Source organism: Phyllostomus hastatus, unplaced genomic scaffold (assembly GCF_019186645.2).
Source record: "Phyllostomus hastatus isolate PE091 unplaced genomic scaffold, TTU_PhHast_1.1 phas_contig_62, whole genome shotgun sequence".
NCBI classification, from domain to species: Eukaryota; Metazoa; Chordata; class Mammalia; order Chiroptera; family Phyllostomidae; genus Phyllostomus; species Phyllostomus hastatus.
Genome location: NW_025333921.1, coordinates 2,772,577 through 2,792,697, shown reverse-complemented (window position 1 = coordinate 2,792,697; position 20,121 = coordinate 2,772,577). Strand labels below are relative to the sequence as shown.

The 20,121-nt window shown below is 36.7% G+C and overlaps 1 protein-coding gene across 4 annotated transcripts in view; it reads right to left on the bottom strand.

Moving 5' to 3' along the window:
- MIPOL1 (mirror-image polydactyly 1) overlaps positions 1-20,121 on the bottom strand; it is a 306,644-nt gene that overhangs the window by 47,209 nt on the left and 239,314 nt on the right. For all 4 annotated transcript variants that reach the window (XM_045848602.1, XM_045848604.1, XM_045848603.1 and 1 more), the window contains exon 12: positions 1,432-1,662. In XM_045848602.1, the coding sequence (XP_045704558.1) occupies positions 1,432-1,662 (231 nt within the window). The remainder of the gene's footprint in view (positions 1-1,431; positions 1,663-20,121) is intronic.

The window sequence follows — 20,121 nt, the reverse complement described above, 5'->3', positions numbered from 1 at the left end:
TTTTAAGCATTATCTGAGATGATGTTATATCTACTTTTTGGAGTAAAAAAATTATTTCTTTTATAAAATGATAATGATAGTTGATAAGATCTAAAAATAAAAGGATTGTATGCTAATGTTTCCAAATATTTTTTTAGAAATCTAATTGCTCTCTAGGAAACATTTGTAAGCAATTTTAGCTATGTAGAGAAATTTTAAAATTATATATAAAGAATTAAATAAAATGTAAAAATAATTACACTTGAAATTTGTAATTATTTACAGACTTTAAGCAAACAGAGCTATATCAGATTCTGTGAAAAGTTATTGATGTATATTTTATAAGAAAACAAGATCTACCTATATACCTCGGAATTCTTAGAATATTAATGTACATTGTGAGTAACTGTTACAGTTTCTGATTGCATATAAACCTAATCTTTAAATCTGCAAAAAAGATAACACCATAAATCACAAGTTTCAAGGCACACTGATAGTACAGATTAATAAGCATAAATCCTAATCTGTCTTAAAATGCTCTAGACTACAGAGTTACCTGACCTGGGGCTATTATACAAAATATAATTTCAGGGATGTTGAGAAATAGATATAACTTATTTTCAAATAAAAAGTAATGAGAAATACGAAACTTTGAAGTCAGCACTACTTCTTCATACTGTGAAACTAAAAAAAAATTGTTTAGGAAACATGTATGTCTTAGAAACTGAAGGCGATTAGGTGTGTGAATGATGTAATGCTATACACAATACATTAAGAAGGGCTCAATTTCAATGACAAGTTCTATTACAAGCTGCCTTAGAAAATTCTGCTACAATGTTCAAGTCCCATAGATTAACAAGTGAATTCTTTGTCTGATAAATTACTTGTTAACATTTCGCTGGCTATCATAAGGACTGACTTATTATACAGCTTTATTTAAATTTTAATAAAAATGCAAATATCATTGAAAATAAACAAATAAAATTATGCACTGTGAAAAGCTGTATTGAATACTTCAGAACAATACATGACAATTACACTGTGCCACATTCTGTGTGCCTAGAGGTCTCAGATTACAAAACTACAGATGATCTGAATTCAAGCAGGATTATTGTGAAGCTAAAGAGTCAAGTTGGTAACTTCACTGCCTCTTCCCCTCACTAATAACTTTATTACCTATGAAATGATTTTAATAGTATGGCTTCCATGAACTAAGATCAGATATCAAATAAAAATGGTTTGCCTTGCACAGTAACCGTGATTCCAAAGTTAAATGGTTTTTGATCCCAAATACGGATATGACAGGCAGTCTAAACAAGTCCATTTGGCTCAATGAATTTTTATCTTAAACTATTAGTAGCAGGAGTAATAAATAACATATTATAGTTGCTAAAAGAAAGTGTTTTTGCTTTGTTTTATACTCTTGAAATAGTGCAAGATCATTTCACTCACTTCTGCACTCTGTCATTGGCCGCCTGGGAGGCCTCCACTGCGCGCCGGAGCTCTAATTCCATGTTTGCTCGATCTGCCAGAGCCTGCTGCAGTTGGGTAGCCAGTTCCTCGTTTTGTTGCTGAGTGATGGAAACAATGTTCTCTCTATTCTTTAAAGCTTCTTCATAGGTACTAAGGGTATGGTTAAACTGATCTTTCAGGTTTTCTTCTTGGGATAATGACTTGTGTAAACTGAGAAAATATAAGAATAAACAATTTAAACATAAATATGCAGGCTGAATGATCAATAAGCTGTTTAACAAAAATCTCCAGTTAGAAATATACATTTCTAAAAAATCAATAAAGATATACTTAGATGAATAAATGAAAATAATTTTTACATTGCAATATTATACATAATAATTATTCTACTTCTCTGCTTCTAGGCTGAAAGCTACCCAAATGATTATTTATGCTACCACGGCATACAAAAAGATACTGTAAGATGTTAATTGAATCATATCAGTGTAAATATTACATTCAATTTTCTTAAAAAAAGAAATGGCAGAATACTGGGAAAAAAGTATCTCTAGGTAAATAAAAATATAATAAGCTGACTGCAAAGAAAAGAGAGGTAAGAGAATTGGCATCATCAATTTAGGAGATCCAGGCTCTATTCACTTAGTGAGCATGAATGAGGTTTGTACAAATACCAATCAGCTGAATACAAAGCATTTTCTACTTGTCATAGTTGAGATATAAATGAAGTTAAAATCACTAGTCAGACTGCATAGAAATAATGTGTATTCAGGTATATTTTCTTTTGTTAATGAATCTTATGCCAAATACATCCATTCATTAAGTTATACAGAGAAATAGCATATAAATTAAGACTGAATGCAGAGGAAAATGCAGACAAATAGAATCCTAAAAAGCTAAAGGTCAAATCTTTGATATGTCATTACACCTACCACCTGAGATTATTTTGAAATGGCACCAAGCACCTCACACAATTAAATAAAGACATTTTGAAAATATAAATATTTAATAAGGGAAATTTAAAATCCACACAGGCGATGTTCTTTCTTATTAAATAAAATCATTTCAGTATATGCATACAAAAGAAATGTCAATGGGAGACAAAGTAAAACAACCTAACTATATAATGCAGATTGATAATGTGAAAGAAAGTAATATAATTCTTGAATCTGCAAAGAGGTAGTGAGGGACTTCAGCACTGGCCAAATAGTGAGTTTGATACTTTACTGAAAACTGTTCAAACTAAAGTGAGGATAAATTTCTTCACTTTGTTTAAGTAACCTATGGACCTCTGCAGTGTGCTCATTTGGAGAAGGCACCACACAGAGGTCAGAAGGGCTGTCAGAAGGAAATAGGCACAACAGTTAGCATTCCACAAGACATTTCAGGATTCGAATTAGTTCTTAAGAAGAGAGACTGCTGCCAAACTGTGGTCAATTGTCAGGAATTCTAAACAAATATCTGACAAGCTACAAACTGTGAAAAGTATTCACAAACTACATTATCTGTTTACTACATATAAATTAAAAATGATGTGCAATGTCACATTTGTAGAGCGTAAAAAACTATCTTTATAGTTTTCACTTACTTATCTCATTTCATTTCTTTTCAGTTCTTTCTATCAAACCATGAGTTCTGAAGACACCTGCCTCCTGTCCATTTTCCTATTCTATGTCCTTTCGAACTTTCTGCATCCTTCCTACTCCAACTTCAATTTCCTTCAGCCCACTCTCTTTGTCTATTTGAAAGACCCAAGAAAGAAAGAAGCTAAAAACAAACAAAACAAAAAACCTCTAGAAAGACAAGTCTGTTTATGATTTTTACCTTTAAAACATTATAACTCATCTTTAGTTGTTAATATTTTAAATTACAAAAAGTGTACAAATTTGAAGTATTCAGCTTGATAAAATGTAAAGAACAAAACACAGAATGGATCCACAAGAAGCCTCCCGGTGCTTCCCCTCCCCCAATGTAATCACCAGTCCATCCTTTATGAAGATCAGTATTGCCTGTTTCTGAACTTTTTGTCTGGCTTTTTTCTTAGTATAAGATTTATGAGATTCATCCTTTTGTTGCAGGTAGTTATTTTTAATCACAATGAAGTATTCTGTTATATAAATGTCACACAACTTATTTAACCATTTCACTATTGTTGCTATTAATATTCTTGTCCGTGTTTTCATGGACCTAAGTACTCATTTCCCCCCTGCTTTACTGAGATATAATTGATATTAAATGCTCATTTCTGGAAAAGAATTTATGTATAGAATGTATGTACATTTAGATTTAGTAGATGCTGCATACAGTTTCCCAAAGTGGTCATACCAATTCACACTCCTCTCAGCAACCTAGGGAGTGGTAGTTGCTCAGACACGTTCCCTCAGAGTGGGCATACCAGTCCTTTTAACTTCAGCCCCTGCATAGGAGTGTAGTGATACTTCATTCTCTTAAGGCTGTCTTTCAGTGAATTTAAGTTCTTATTTTTAATGAAGTCCCATTCATCATTGTTTCTTTAATGGCAGTACTTTTTGTGTCCTATTTTAAAAATCTTAGCCTACCTATTCCTTTATATTTTAATCTTCCATGCATGATCTCACTTTAAAAATATTCTTAATATGTTATTAATATTCTTAATAAGACTTTAAACATATTCTTAATTACAACTTTCATATGATCTCACTTAAAACTCACAGTGGGCTTAATTTGGGAATTCTGCATTTGTCTATGATATCTAAAATACTATTCAGTATATGCCAACCAATTAAATATTAAAAATCAATAATTAGGTTTTTAAAATCTCATCATTAAGATCATGCTATCCTTCCTGACTTAATTCCCTAATTGTTCATCATGTCCTAGTTTTCTATCATTTAATCTTATTTTGGGGGTAAATTTATACCTAATTTTGATTTTTCTCTCATATGAACCTGTGACTTTAATGCTCAAAAAGCTAATCCTTCAAAATGCCTTGGAAATCTTTGTTGTTTTTTTTTGAATCCTCACCTAAGAATATTTTTTACTGATTTTTAGAGAGAGAGGATGGGGGTGGGGGGAGAGAGAGAGAGAAACATCAATCAGTTGCCTCCTGCATGCACCTGACCGGGGATTGAACTCACAACACAGGCATGTGCCCTGACCACAGACGGAACCTGCAAACCTTTGGTGTAGGGGATGATGCTCCAACTAAGTTAGTCACTCAGCCAGGGTTGCCTTGGAAATCTTTAAATTTCCATCGAGACTTTCACAAATAGAAGCAGTAGCTGGAGTAATCTTTTAAAAGATAAATTAAATAATGCCACCTAAAATCTTGTAATAGCATGTTAATCAAGATTTGGGATAAATCTCTAAAAATCATATAACAAATTACATACTTTAAACTCACTAAACCTCACCAACCTGTGAGAAGTCTTGTCAATATTACTTTGTTTTTTTTTTTAACTGATGCAGAAATTGAAACATAGAGAGGTAAGTAATTTAATTAACCTCACATACCTAGCAGAGCCAGCACCTGAACCCACAGTCTTTCTCATTGGGAGGGAACCCTTGTCTCTTCTTAACGTGAGCTATAAAGCCCTATGTCATCTGTACCTCCTCACCTTTTAGCCAGACATTAAGTTTCTCAAGTGCATCAAGCTTTTTCCTGTTTGAGGTACTGGTTTGGAATGTCTTTCCCTCCTCTACCTGACAAACGAGGTCTCAGCACAAATACTGCTTTCTCAGATAAACCTTTTATGACTCTTCAATCTAAATTTGGATGTTCCGTCTTTGTAACTCTGTCCCATTAACCCTAACCTTCTCTCTCTTAGAACTTATAATAATTTGCCCTGGCTAGTGTGGCTCAGTTGGTCAGAGCGTCATCCTATACACAGGGGTGTCAAACTCATTTTCACTGGGGCAACAGCAACCTGTACACCAAAAGGTTGAGGGTTCAATCTCTAGTCAGAGCACATACCTCCCTCTCTTTCCTTCTTCCTCTTTCTAAAATCAATAAACATGATTTTTAAAAAAGAACTTATAATAATTTGTAGTTTTTTCAGTTTCAGCTTTTGATTTACTTCTCAATTCTAACATATTAATACTCATTTACATAGGGCAATTTTATTTTATGGAAATCACTTGTTCCTTAAGAACTTCAATAAATCAAAATGATTATAATTCTAAAGAAACTTTCTTACAGGAATAGGGTGAAGTACAGGACATACATTCCCAGAATACATAAATCTGTAATCACTGAAGCATATTTTTGTTTTAGTGTTGTTTTTGCTGCTCGGAGTTCCCTTCCCGAAATTGACAGCAGGGCCACATTGTTTAGCTTCTTTTCACAGAGTCATTTCACATTTAACTTCTTTTCAAAGTTCTTGATTTCAGGTACATTTTCAGCATGATAGCAGCATTCCAATTACTGGCACTAAAATGATGTTTGTATGGGGAAACATTTTAAGTTATAGTAAGAATCATGATAAAATAAAAACAGAAGAGCCATTAAACTACTCTCAAAATTTCCGAAGTGCCTAAAGAACCAATGGTGTGGCTCATAAATACTGATAGGATGGCAACAACCTGATTGTAATGAAGTTCATGAGGTAATATCATAAGTTTCAATTCACCCTTCTAGTTTTAAAATTATGTAATTCTTAATAAATATAAATTTTCTACTTTAGTATAGAAAGTAAGACTTTAAAAATATTCTTACTCAGGACTTTCACATTACCACAGTTCCGAGCCACATCAAACAAGCCCGCACATCCTCTCCTGTGCCGCTCCCCACACTGAGCCTAACAGCAGGCGAAGGGAGGAAGCACTCTTCAATGGGCATCGCATGAACAAGTGGCATGTGACAGAGTTCCTTTCCCAAGTGGACTCTGTCTATTCCCTCATGTCTGTGGTCCTGTTTCCCTGGTCCCTGGCTCTCTACACGGCCTCAGCTTAAAATACCTTGCAATTTTCAGGTTTATGACCCACTTTCAAGTTTTGCTTGCAGACATTTATTTATGTTCTCCTCAGCCTGTCTGCTAACCAGCTTGTTAAAATCTCTTAATTGTAATGTCACACATGAATTCAGCTTATTCTTACAACTAGTACTTGCCCATTTACACCAACTTTCTATGCTACTTTCCTGGCTTCCACTCTTGTCTCCATGATCAGGTATTACTTAAGTCCTTGTATGCAATCACCTTACTCACCATCCCGCAATAGCTACTTACTCTTCTGCTTTGGCTTCATTTATTTACAGTAATTGTTCAATCAAGAATGTGTCCATATACACTCTTTTTAAAAATTGAATATTTTCGGATAAAAAATGTAGTGGTAAAAAATGAGTGGTAAATGTAGTGGCACCACAGTACAGACCAGTGATTTTCAACCTGTTTCATCTCATGGCACACATAAACTTATTACTAAAATTCTGTGACACACCAAAAAATATTTTATATTTTTTGCTGATTTGACAAAAATGTATAATTTTAATTCTTTTACACTGAATGGCTACTGTTATGTTGGCTGTTGTCATTTTTTTTACTTGACAATGTGAGGAAAAAGAGGTCGGTGTCCCTGACTAATTAGTCAGGTATTACATGTTTTAAAAATTCTTGGGGCACACCAGTTGAACATCGCTGGTACAGATGAACAGTTCTACATTTGCAACATCTGGGGACATTTTTCAGTGTTACAAATGGAGGCAGGGATGCTGCTAGCATTCACTAGGTAGAGGCCAGAGATGTTTATAGACATCCAGCAATGCATAGGACAGACCCCCTCAACAAAGAATCCTCCAGTCTAATATGTCGAAAGTGCCAAGCCTGGTACAGATGAAATGATGTTGGGTTTGGACTTTGAAGAAGTAGATTTAAATTTCAGGTTTGTCATTCACTCTGTATGACCTCAAAAAAATACCCATTTGCCTATTAATTTTCTCAACTCTAAAACAGAAAAATCCCATGGAGTTAATATGAGAACACAATTAGCTAACCTATGTGAAATTAACTAGCATAATACCTGACAAAGAACAGGCATTTATACAGGCATGTATAATTTTTAAAAGAAATAACTGACTTTGTATAAACTCTTATACAATACTAGACATTTTATAAATACTTTTATAAAAAACAATTGCCTGTTTCTACAGGCTTTTTATGAATTGGGAGAGGTAAACTAGTTTTCCTAACCTTTATCACTTAACTGATAACATTCTTAAACCATTCAGGGGGGAAAACAGAGGCAGGTTGGGCTTGTTTTTACTGAATTAAAATAAATAAAGACAAAGCAAGTATGAAAGGCAGAAGTATGTGCTACCTTGCCCTAAGTACACATTTCCTGAGAGGACAGTGTCTTTTTTTATTTCCTGGTTTACTGTATCAATTAGTTTGATCTAACTTTCTGATGTATGTGATCTGCCTTCTCTTTGAAGAACTTCTTTTAACATATCTTGCGAGGCAGGTATACTGATGTCAAATTCCTTCAGTGTTTGCTAGAGAGAGTCTTTTTTTTTTAATTTTATTTTAATCATTGTTTAAATACAGTTTTCTCCTTTTTACTCCCAGTCCAGCCCCCCTCCCACCCCTCCCCACTTCCTTCCCATTACCACCCTCCTCCTAGTTTTTGACCATGTGTCCTTTAAGTTTGTTCCTGTGAACCCTTCCCAATGTCCCCTGAAATTCCCTCTACTCTCCTCTGTGGTCACTGTCAGCCTGTACTCTATTTCAATGTCTTTGGTTATATTTTGCTTGCTTCTTTGTTTTGTTGTTTAGGTTCCTGTTAAAGGTGAGATCATATGGTCTTTGTCTTTCACTGCCTGCCTTGTTTCGCTTAGCATAATGTTTTCCAGCTCCATCCATGCTGTTGCACAGGGTAGGAGCTCCTTCTTTCTTTCTGCTGCATTCCATTGGAATAGAATTCCATTGTGTAAATGTACCATAGTTTTTTGATCCATTCATTTACTGATGGGCATCTTGGTTGCTTCCAGCATCTAGCTATTGTAAATTGTGCTGCTATGAACATTGGGATGCACAGGTTCTTTTGGATTGGTGTTTCAGGGTGCTTAGGATATAGTCCCAGCAGTGGAATTGCAGGGTCAAAAGGCAGATCCATTTTTAGTTTTCTGAGGAAGTTCCATACTGTTTTCCATAGTGGTTGTACCAGTCTGCAGTCCCACCAACAGTGCATTAGGGACCCCTTTTCTCCACAACCTCTCCAACACTTGTTGTTTGTTGCTTTGTTTATGATAGCCATTCTGACTGGTGTGAAGTGGTATCTCACTGTGGTTTTCATTTGCATCTCTCTGATAGCTAGCAATATTGAACATCGTTTCATGTGTCTTTGGATTTTCTATATGTCCTCCTTGGAGAAGTGTCTGTTCAAGTCCTTTGCTCACTTTTTAATTGGATTGCTTGTCTTCTTCGAGTGCAGTCGTGTAAGTTCTTTATGTATTTTGGAGATTAAACCCTTGTCTGAGGTATCATTGGCAAATATGTTTTCCCATACAGTTGGTTCTCTTTTAATTTTGATACTGTTTTCTTTAGCTGTGCAGAAGCTTTTAATTTTGATGAGGTCCCATTTGTTTATTCTTTCCTTTATGTCCCTTGCTCTAGGGGACAAGTCAGTAAAAAGTTTCTTCGTGAAATATCTGAGATTTTCCTACCTATGTTCTCCTCTAGGACTTTAATGGTGTCACCTTTTATATTTAAGTCTTTTATCCACCTTGAATTTATTTTTGTATATGGTGTAAGTTGGTGTTCAAGTTTCATTTTTTTTGCATGTGGCTGTCCAGTTCTCCCAACACCATTTGTTGAAGAGGCTATTTTTACTCCATTTTATGTTGCTTCCTCCTTTGTCAAATATTAATTGACCATAGAGACTTGGGTTTATTTCTGGGCTCTCTGTTCTGTTCCATTGGTCTATGTGCCTGTTTTTATGCCAGTACCAGCCTGTTTTGATTACAGTGGCCTTGTAGTATAGTTTAGTGTCAGGTATTGTGATCCCTCCCACTTTACTCTTCTTTCTCAAAATTGCAGCAGCTATTTGGGGTCGTTTATAATTCCATATAAATTTTTGAAGTGTTTGTTCTATGTCTGTGAAATATGCCATTGGTACTTTAATAGGAATTGCATTGAATGTGTAAATTGCTTTGGGTAGTATGGACATTTTGATGATATTAATTCTTCCAACCCATGAACATGGTATATGTTTCCATTTGTTTGTGTCTTCCTTGATTTCTTTCTTCAGTGTTATGTAGTTTTCTGAATACAGGTCTTTTACCTCTTTGGTTAGGTTTATTCCTAGATATTTTATTTTTCTTTTTGCTATTTCAAATGGGATTTTTTCCTTGATCTCTGCTTCTGCTGTTCCATTGTCAGTGTACAGAAATGCCTTTGATTTCTGGATATTGACTTTGTATCCTGCTGTTTTGCCGAATTCATTTATTAGGTCAAGCAGTTTTTTGGTAGAGTCTATAGGATTTTCTATGTATACTATCATGTCATCTGCAAACAGTGACAGTTTTGTTTCCTCCTTTCTGATTTGGATGCCTTTTATTTCTTTTTCTTGTCTGATCGCTGTGGCTAAAACTTCCAGTACTATACGGAATAGAAGTGGGGAAAGTGGACAGCCTTGCCTTGTTCCTGATCTTAGTGGAGAAGATTTTAATTTTTGTCCATTGAGAATGATGTTGGCTGTAGGTCTCTCATATATGGCCTTTATTATGTTGAGGAATGCTCTCTCTATTCCCACTTTGCTGAGTGTTTTTATCATGAATGGGTGCTGTACCTTATCAAATGCTTTTTCTGCATCAATTGATATGATTATGTGGTTTTTGTCTTTGCTTTTGTTTATGTGATGTAGTACATTTACTGATTTGTGAATATTGAACCATCCTTGCATCCCTGGAATGAATCCCACTTGGTCATGGTGTATGATCTTTTTAATGTATTGTGGGATGTGGTTTGCCAGTATTTTGTTGAGGATTTTAGTGTCAATGTTCATCAGTGATATTGGCCTGAAGTTTTCTTTCTTTGTTGTGTCTTTATCTGGTTTTGGAATTAGGATGATGTTGGCCTCATAAAAAGAGTTTGGGAGACTCCCATCTTTTTGGTTTTTTTGGGAATAGTCTGTGAAGGATAGGGGTTAGCTCTTCCTTAAATGCTTTGTAGAATTCTCCTGTGAAACCATCTGGTCCAGGGCTTTTGTGTGTTGGGAGGTGTTTGATTACTGCTTCAATTTCTTTTTGTTGTTATTGGTCTGTTCAGGCTTTCTGCTTCTTTTTCATTGAGTTTTGGAAGATTATATTTTTCTAGAAAGTTGTCCACTTCACCTCGGTTTTCAAATTTCTTGGCATACAGTTCTTTGTAGTAATTTCTTACAATCCTTTGTATTTCTGTGGTATCTGTTGTAATCTCTCCTCTTTCATTTCTGATTGTGTTTATTTGGGTCTTCTCTCTTTTTTTCTTGATGAGTCTGCTTAAAGGCTTGTCGATTTTGTTTGTCTTTTCAAAGAACCAGCTCTTGGATTCACTGATCCTTAGAATTGTGCTTTTAGTCTCTATGTCATTTAATTCTGCTCTGATCTTGGGTATTTCCTTCCTTCTGCTTGCTCTGGGTTGTCTTTGTTGTTGTTCCTCGAGTTCTTGTAGACGTAGAGTTAGGTTGTTTGTTTGGAATGTTTCTAACTTTTTTAGGTGGGCCTGTCTCGCTATGAACTTCTGCTAGAGAGAGTCTTTACTTCTCCTTCACTTCTGAAGGATAAATTCATTGAATACAGAATTCTGGCTTGATGTCCCAAGTGTCAGCCTGACATGCAAAGTGCTCCAAAATTCTGTCTCCTTTTCTCTTCAGACTTCTTCCTACCTACTGTATGAAAACATTTTATTTTGGCCAAATGGAAATAAAAACTATTTGAAGATTCCCTCACACTTTTCCGTTTGGACTGTTGCTCACTGCTGTGTCCAAATGAGTGCTCTTCCCCACCCCTCCACATGTCACCACACAAGGCACAGTGAACTGCCACAGCCACCACGAAGTCACACTCTATGCCCTGACCAAAGAGACACCCCTACCTCTATGCTCCCATTCCCTTTCCTTATCCCTTAAAAATATATTAATCACTTATGCCATCTTTTATAGCTGTTGTATACGTGTCTAATCTTCCCTACTATAGTCTAATGCTGTTGAAGGAAGGGACCATGCTTTACTCTTCTTTGTTTCCTTCCAGGGCCTGACACAATGGTTTCTCTATAGGAGACTTATAAAAAGTATTTATTGATCTAGTTGAGCAAGTGGACTCTAGTATTCTAAAAGAATCACATCAATTTTATCTTTTCCATTTTTCCTTATCTTAATGTGCAGACCCATATGCCCCACTACTTTCCCTTACCCACCTTCCATTTCATTACACTTTGAAGAATATTTTTAAAATACACTTTTTGTACTCTCATTTGTTTATTTTCTTTTGTTTCCCTTGTCCGAGGAGATATATCAGAAAAAATATTGCAGAATACAGGTGGACCTCTGGTCAAGATGACGGCATAGGTAAACATGGCTCACCTCCTTGCACAGCCACATCAAAATCACAACTTAAATACAGAACAACCATCACTCAGAACCTTCAGAAATAAAATTGCATGGAAGTCTGACAACTATGCAATTGAAGAAACTACATCCATCCAGAATGGTAAGGCAGGGGGGACATGGAAAGAGCTGGTCCCACCTCCACATTTAGTGGATAAAAATTTGGGAGGGATATCTCAGGAGTGAGGAGTCCCAGCTCCACACCAGGCCTCCTAGCCCAGGGTTCCACTACTAGGAAGATAAGCCCCAATAATTTCTGGCTGTAAAAACCAGTGGGGATTGAGTCAGTGGAAGAAACTTCTGGACTCCCAAGCAGTTCCTGTTAAAGAACGCACACATGGACTTACTCAGACTTACTCCTTCTGAGCTACAGCACCAGGGTTGCAGCTTGAGAGGCATCAGCAGCATATGGGGAAGAACGGAAATGTCTGGTATCAAGGCGGGAGCTGGGGAAAAGCTTTCTTCCAGACAGAAATGCAGACAGAGGCCACTGTCCCTTTTCTGACCCATCGCCCCACAGAGCCACAGAGCTGGCAGGCAAGTGTCATATCTGAGACTCCATCAATTTGGCTCACACTATTTGCCTTGTAGTGGAGATCCCCTGAGACTCCCTCCCACCCAACTTAAGGGTCTACCCAAGGTATTACCTTCATATGGAAGGTATTTTCCATATGAATGGCTGATCCTGGCTTATGCTCTACAACTTCCTAAACCTGATCAAATAAGCAACAACAGGCCTTAGTAAGCCCTCAGCCCCTGTACCTCATGCTAAGTGACCCCAAGCCTGTCACTAGCAGGAACCAACCTAGATTCACAGCTTGGCATTGCCTGGAAATCTCCAAGTTCAGCACAAGTAGCAGCCATCTCAGATTGCTTTATAGCTCATGCATAGTGGCCCTGGACAAAACACAAGTGGAGGCCCACACCACTCAGGAAGCCCCAGAGCTGTGGATCAAGTGGACAGCTATAGACAACATCAGAACACCACCACCCTGCCCCTGCATAGTGATCCTACATGGAGGGCAGAGGTTGGTGGTCAGTGGTCACTGCCAGCCCTTGCTGCTGACTGACCTGGGTAAATCCCTCCCATTGACCTGCCAATAGCAATCAAGGCTCAACTACAAGAGGAAGGTATCCTCAGCTCACACAAAGAGCATACCTTAAGTACCCAGTTTGGGTGGTAGGGAAGGTTGTGCCACTGGAACCTACAGCATACCTACAACATTAGGCTACACTACCAAGACAGAGAGTCATAGCAGCAGCTCTACCTAATATAAACAAACACAGGGAGGCTGGCAAAGTGAGCAGATAAACAAACATGGCTGAAGCAAAAGGACAGATTAAAACTCCAAAAAATGGACTAAACGAAATGGCAATAAGTAATCTATTAGATGTAGGATTCAAAACACTGGTTATAAGGATGCTCAAGGAACTTAGTGAGGACCACAGCAGCATAAAAAAGATCCAGTCAGAAATGAAAGATACATGAATTGAAATAAAGAACAATTTACAGGGAGACAACAGTAAAGTGGATGAAGCGGATAATTGAATCAATGACTTGGAACACAAGGAAGCAAAAAACAACTATTCAGAATAACAAGAAGGAAAATGAATCCAAAAAAAGGTGAGAATGTGGGGAAAAGGGAACTTTCTTTCTTTCTTTTTTTTTTAAAGATTTTATTTATTTATTTTAAGAGAGGGAAGGGAGGGAGAAAGAGAGAGAGAGAGAAACATCAATGACCAGTTGCTGGGGGCCGTGGCCTGCAACCCAGGCATGTGCCCTGACTGGGAATCACGCCTGCGACACTTTGGTTCGCAGCCCGTGCTCCATCCACTGAGCTACTCCAGCCAGGGTGGGAAAAGGGAACTTTCCATGCACTGTTGATGGGAATGCAGATTGGTACAACCACTGTGGAAAACAGTATGGACTTTCCTCAAAAATTAAAAATGGAACTGTCTTATGACCCAGTGATTCCACTTCTGGGAATATATCCAAAGAAACCTGAAACACCAGCTTGAAAGATTATAAGCACCCCTATGTTCACTGCAGCACTATTTACAATAGCTAAGATCTGGAAGCAGTACAAGCACTCATCAGTAGATGAGTGAATAAGGTGTGGTACATCTACACAATGGAATACTACTCAGCCACAAAAAAGAATGAACATTTGCAACAGCATGGATGGCCCTAGAAGGTATTATGCCAAGTGAAATAAACCAGTAAGAGAAAGACAAATACTATATGATCACATGTATATGGAGTCTAACAAACAAAATAAACAAACATAATAGAAACAGACTCATAGAACAAGAGAACAGACAAAGGGGTGGGGATGCTGGGGGCTGGGTGAAATAGGTTGAGGGCATTAAGCAAAAACAAAACAAACAAACAAACAAACAAACAAACAAAAAACCCTCAGAGACACAGACCACAGTATGGTGCTTACCAGAGGGAAAGAGGGTGGAGGGCAAGAAGAAGAGGGTAAAGAGGATACAGAGTGATGGAAGGAGACGACGTTGGAATGTGAACACGAAATACAACATACAGATCATGTATTATAGAATTGCACACTTGAAACCTATATATAATTGTATTACCAATGTAACACCAATAAATTTAATAAAAATTGAAAATAAAATAAGCTTTTGTAATCCTTGTAGATCCTTGTAGACTCATATGAAGTTGCAAGAAATAATACAGAAAAGTCACTGGTGCCCTTTACCCATTTTCCTCCAATGCTTTTTCTAAAATTATAGTATAATAGCACCACCAAGATATGGACATTGATACAGTCAAGATATGAAAGTTCATCAGTGTTAAGATTCTGCATGTTTTCTGACTTCCCTACCATCCCTTCCCCTTGTTAAACCCTAACAACTACTAAAATGTTCCCCATTTTAAGAGTATTATAGAAATGAAAAGAATATTTTGGGGATACTCTTTTTTTACTCAGCATTATTTTCTGGGGATTCATCTTGGTTGTTACATGTATCAATTGCCCATGTTTTTTGAGAAAATGGCCCATTATTATTAAATCACCAGTTCTATGTGTGTAGGGTTGTTCATAGTAACCCCTTATTGTTTTTATGTCTGCGAAGTCTATAGTGATAGCCTCTTTTTCACCCTAATGTGGGTAATGTGTGTTTTCTTTGCTGTTATGTGCATTTTCTGCTATTATTTTCTTCCTTCTGCTTGCTTTGCATTTATTTTTCTGTTTTCTTTTTAGATACTTGATGTAGGACTTTAGATTGCTGATTTGACATATTTCTAATTTTCCTAATGTATGCATTTAGTGCTATCAACTTCCCTTTCATCATTGCCTTAGCTGTGCCCTGTGCATTTTGTCATATTGTATTCCTATTTTCATTCACTTCCATGTATTTTTTAAAAAATACCCTTGAGAATTCTTCTTTGACTAATGGATGATTTAGAAATGTGTTATTTAGTTTCCAAGTGTTTGGAGATTTACCTGTTATCTTTCTTTTCCTGGATTCTGTTCAGATTCTATTGTAGGCAGGATGATTTCAGTCCTTTTAAATTAATTGAGGTTTTGTACGACTCAGAAAATGATCTACCTTGGTATATGTTCTGTGGGCATTTAAAAAGAGTAAGTATTCTTCCTTAGCCTGTGACTATGCCACTCTAATCTCTTCACATAGCTTTCTCCTCTGTGCCTGTCTCTCGAAACTCCCTCTGCCTCTTTTTTATAAGCAGACATGTGACTGCATTTAGAACCTACCTTGAAAATCCAGAATAAGCTCCTGGTGTTAGACAGAATACGAGGTCTGCCTGGACACAGTCCAGCCATCATCAATATAACAAGAACAGTTTGCATGACATCAATGTAACCTAGCAGCCAAGGAGAGTGGACTGGAATGTGCGTGCATAGACAATGATGACTTCACTGTGCTAGTCAGTGGGGGTGGTAGATGCCATTGAGCATGTGTAGTCTGTGGCTGTAGTGTTCAAAATGGCTGAGCAAGTAGAGCAATGAATCTGCATCAAATTTTGTGTTAAGCTTGAACATTCACCTGCAGAAACTACTCTGATGATTCAGAAGGCTGCAGCTATGGGCAACTGGTGATTGGAGGCTTTAGCACAACAATGCACCATCACATCTCATGCAGAGTTTTTTTTGTGTGAAATGTCAAATCACCCAGGTGAATCAGCCCCCCTAGAGCCCAGATTTGGCATCCTATGACTTCTTGCTTTTCCCAAAACTAAAATCGCCTTGGAGAGGAAAGACATTTCAGCCCGTCGATGAGACCCAGGAAAATATGATGGGGCAGCTGATGGTGATCCCAACAAAGGACTTTGCAGAGTGGTTTGAACAGTGGAAGCAATGCTGGGAGAACTGTGTGAGGACCCAAGGTGTCTACTTTGAAGGGGACTGAGGTGTCATTGTCCTATGTACAATGTTTCTTGTATCTTCAATAAATGACTCTGTTTCATGTTACATGGCTGGATACCTTCTGGAGAGACCTTGTAGATAGCAAATCAAGGCAGATTGAGAAGGGAGACATGTCTCACCCATTAATTCAGCAGTCCTGAGCCCAGTTAAATAAGATTGCTAGGTGTTCCAGAAATCATAAGAAAAACCATGATAGCATAGCAGGAGGGGAGACTTTGAAATTCTGTGTGCATCATTTCCACTATCTGGGAAAGAAAGCCTTTGAAATTGTATCCTAATCTCAACGTCTGGAGAAGGGAGGAGGAAGGGGGATCTAGAGGCTGGCTACAAGCATAAAACCCCTAAAATCCAACAGCTGGGGGTACCTGGACTAGTGTGGTACCTGCTTGCAGCTTGGTGCCCAAGTGTACTTCATAAATAAACTTGCTATCTCATTTCTACTCTATGTTTTCTCTCATACCTGAACTCATCTCTCGTGAGTGAGACAACAACCGAGGAGGGGGAGCCCCCTAACTTGGGTCTCCCTGGTAACATTCCTCTCAAGTTCTTTAATCACATCCTTTGCCAAGTAAGGCAACACTCTAAGGTTCCAGTGATTTAATGTGGATATATGTAGGGGACCATTTATGGTCTACCATGATCTATAAAATTGATAAGCCTCTACCCAGGATAACAAAAAAAAAAAAAAAAAAGAGAGAGAGAGAGAGAGAGAGAGAGAGAGAAGACATAAATGACTAATATCTGAAATGAGAGGTCATCACTATGGATGCCAGGGACATTAAAAGGATAATAAAAGAATGTTATGAACAACTCTATGTCCACAAATTTAACCACTTAGATGAAATGGTCCAAATTCCTTGCAAGATATATAAACTATCAACACTTACACAAGGAAAAATAAATGATCAGAATAAGCTTTATCTATTAAAGAAATTGAATCAATAATATTCCAAAAAAAGTACAGGTCCAGATGGATTCATCAAACATTTAAGAAAGAAATGACACCAGTTCTCTACAAGCTCTTCCAGAAAGTAGAAGCAGAGACAACAGTTCCTAACTCAATCTATGAGGTAAGCACTACCCTAACACCAAAACCAGATGAAGACATTACAAGAAAGGAAAACTTATAGACAATATCTCTTGTGAATATAGATGTAAAAACCTCAACAAAATATTAGCTAATCAGGCCCAATTAACACAGATAACAGAATTATACACTATGACCAAGTGGGATTTATTCCAGGTATGCAAGGCTGGTACAAAATTTAAAATAAATTAATGTAATTAATAAAAAAAACAGCCTAATGGGGGAAAAATATTTGATTATATCAATAAGTATAGGAGAAGCACTTGACAAAATTCAACACCCATTCATGATTTTAAAAAAACAAACTCTCAGCAAACTAGAAATAAAGACAAAATTCCTCAGCTAGAATATTTACAAAAGACCTGAAGCTAATATCATACCTAATGGTGAGAACATAAATACTTTTCCCCAAAGATCAGGAAGTCTCCTCCCACAACCCTGACTCAACACCATACTATAACTCCAAGCTAATGCAATAAGACTAGAAAAGGAAATAAAAGGTATAAACTTAGGAAGGAAGAAATAAAACTTTCTTTGTTCACAGATGACATGATCATCTATGTAGATAATCTCAAAGACTCAAAAGAAACAAAACAACAATTCCTAAGACTAATAAGCGATGGTAGCAAGGTTGCAGAATACCAAGTTAATATAAAGTCTACTGCTTTTCCATGTAACAGCAGTGAACAATTGTAATTTAAAACTAAAACACAATACTACTTATGATCACCCCCAAAATGAAATATTTAGCTATAAATCTAACAAAAAATGTACAGAATCTGTATGAGGAAAACTGAGGAAAGAAATCAAAGACGACCTAAGTAAATGGAGAGATACTCCATGTGCATGGATATTGTTAAGATGTCAATTCTTCCCAACTTAATCAATGGAGTCAATGGAATTCCAATAAAAACCCCAGCAAATTATTTTTAGATATTGACAAACTGATTCTAAAGTTTATATCGAGAGGCAAAAGGTGCAGAACAGCCAGCTCAATAGAAGGAGAACAGTCAGAGGACTGACACCACCCAACTTTGAGACTTATTGTAAAGCTATAGAACTCAATGGGGAAAGAACAGACAAACAGATCAGCAGAAGAGAACAAAGAGCCCTGAAACAGATCCACACAACTATGGTCAGCTGACCTCTAACAAAGGAGCAAAGGCAATTCAATAAACAAGGGATAGCCTTTTTTTTCAACAAATGGTGCTGGAACAATTGGATATCCATAGGAGAAAAAAATAAATCTAGACAGAGAACTTACATCTTTAATAAGAAGTAACTAAAACAGGATTATAGGTTTAAAGAGTAAAATGCAACCGTATATAACTTTTAGAAGATAACATAGGAGAAAATTGAGGAGACCTTGTGTTTGTTAATGAGTTTTAAATGCAACACCCTACGCATGATCTATTAAACGTAATAAAATTTAAAAAAATTTATTTTCTGTTGTAAGACATACTGTTAAGAAAATGAAAATACAATTCACAGACTGAGAAAATCTTTTCAAAACACATACCTGATAAATGACAAGTATGCAAAAGATATAAAGAGCTTAAACTCAACAATAAGAAAACAAACCACTCAAAAAATGAACTAAAGATCTGAACAGACACCTCACCAAAGAAGAAATACAGATGGCAAATAAACATATCAGAAGATGCTCAACATCATATATCATCAAGAAACTGCAAATTAAAACAATGAGATATCACTATACAGCTATTAGAATGGCTAAATCTTCCAAAATTCTGGTCAAGATACAGAGCAACAGAAACTTTCATTTATTGGTGGTGGGAATGCAAAAGGGCACAATTTGAAAGACATTTTGGCAATTTCTTACAAAGCTAAAAATAATCTTGCAATATGTGCTCCTGAGTATTTACCCAATAGTGATGAAAACTTATGCACACACAAAACCCTGCGCATCAATATTTATAGCAGCTTTATTCATAATTTGCCCAAACTGGAAGCAACCAAGATGTCTTTAATAGGTAAATGTATGAATAAACTGGTACACCCATATATGGGAATATTATTTAGTGATAAAGAGTTATCAAGCCATGAAAATACATGGGGGGAACTTAAACCTGTATTACTTAGTGAAAGGCGCTAGTCTGGAAGGCTACATACCGTCTGGTTCCAAGTACAGGACATTGTGGAGAAGGCAAAGAGCTGCCAAGCATTCAGGGGAAGGGGGAGAAGGATAAAAAAGCAAAACACATACATTTTTTTAACTGATGTGAAACTATGTAATGGTGGATACATGATCTTTTGCACTTATTGTACAACAGAGTAAGTGAACCATAATGTAACCTATGGATTTCAGGTAATAATAATGTATCAATATGGTTTTATTATTTGTAACAATGTGCCATACCAATAAAATATTTTAATAATAGGGAAAATTGTGTGTAAGGGAGGAGGAAGTATATGAAAACTCTGTACTATCTTCTGAATTTCCCTATAAATCTAAACTGTTTTAATAAATAAAGCCTATTAATTATCTGCCCCCAACACACACACAGAGCAGGAGTGAAGATTACCTAACTGTAGGTTCAGCAGGAATGAAAGGTGACATGAGACACACGGCAATGAGGGCAAGCACGGCACTGT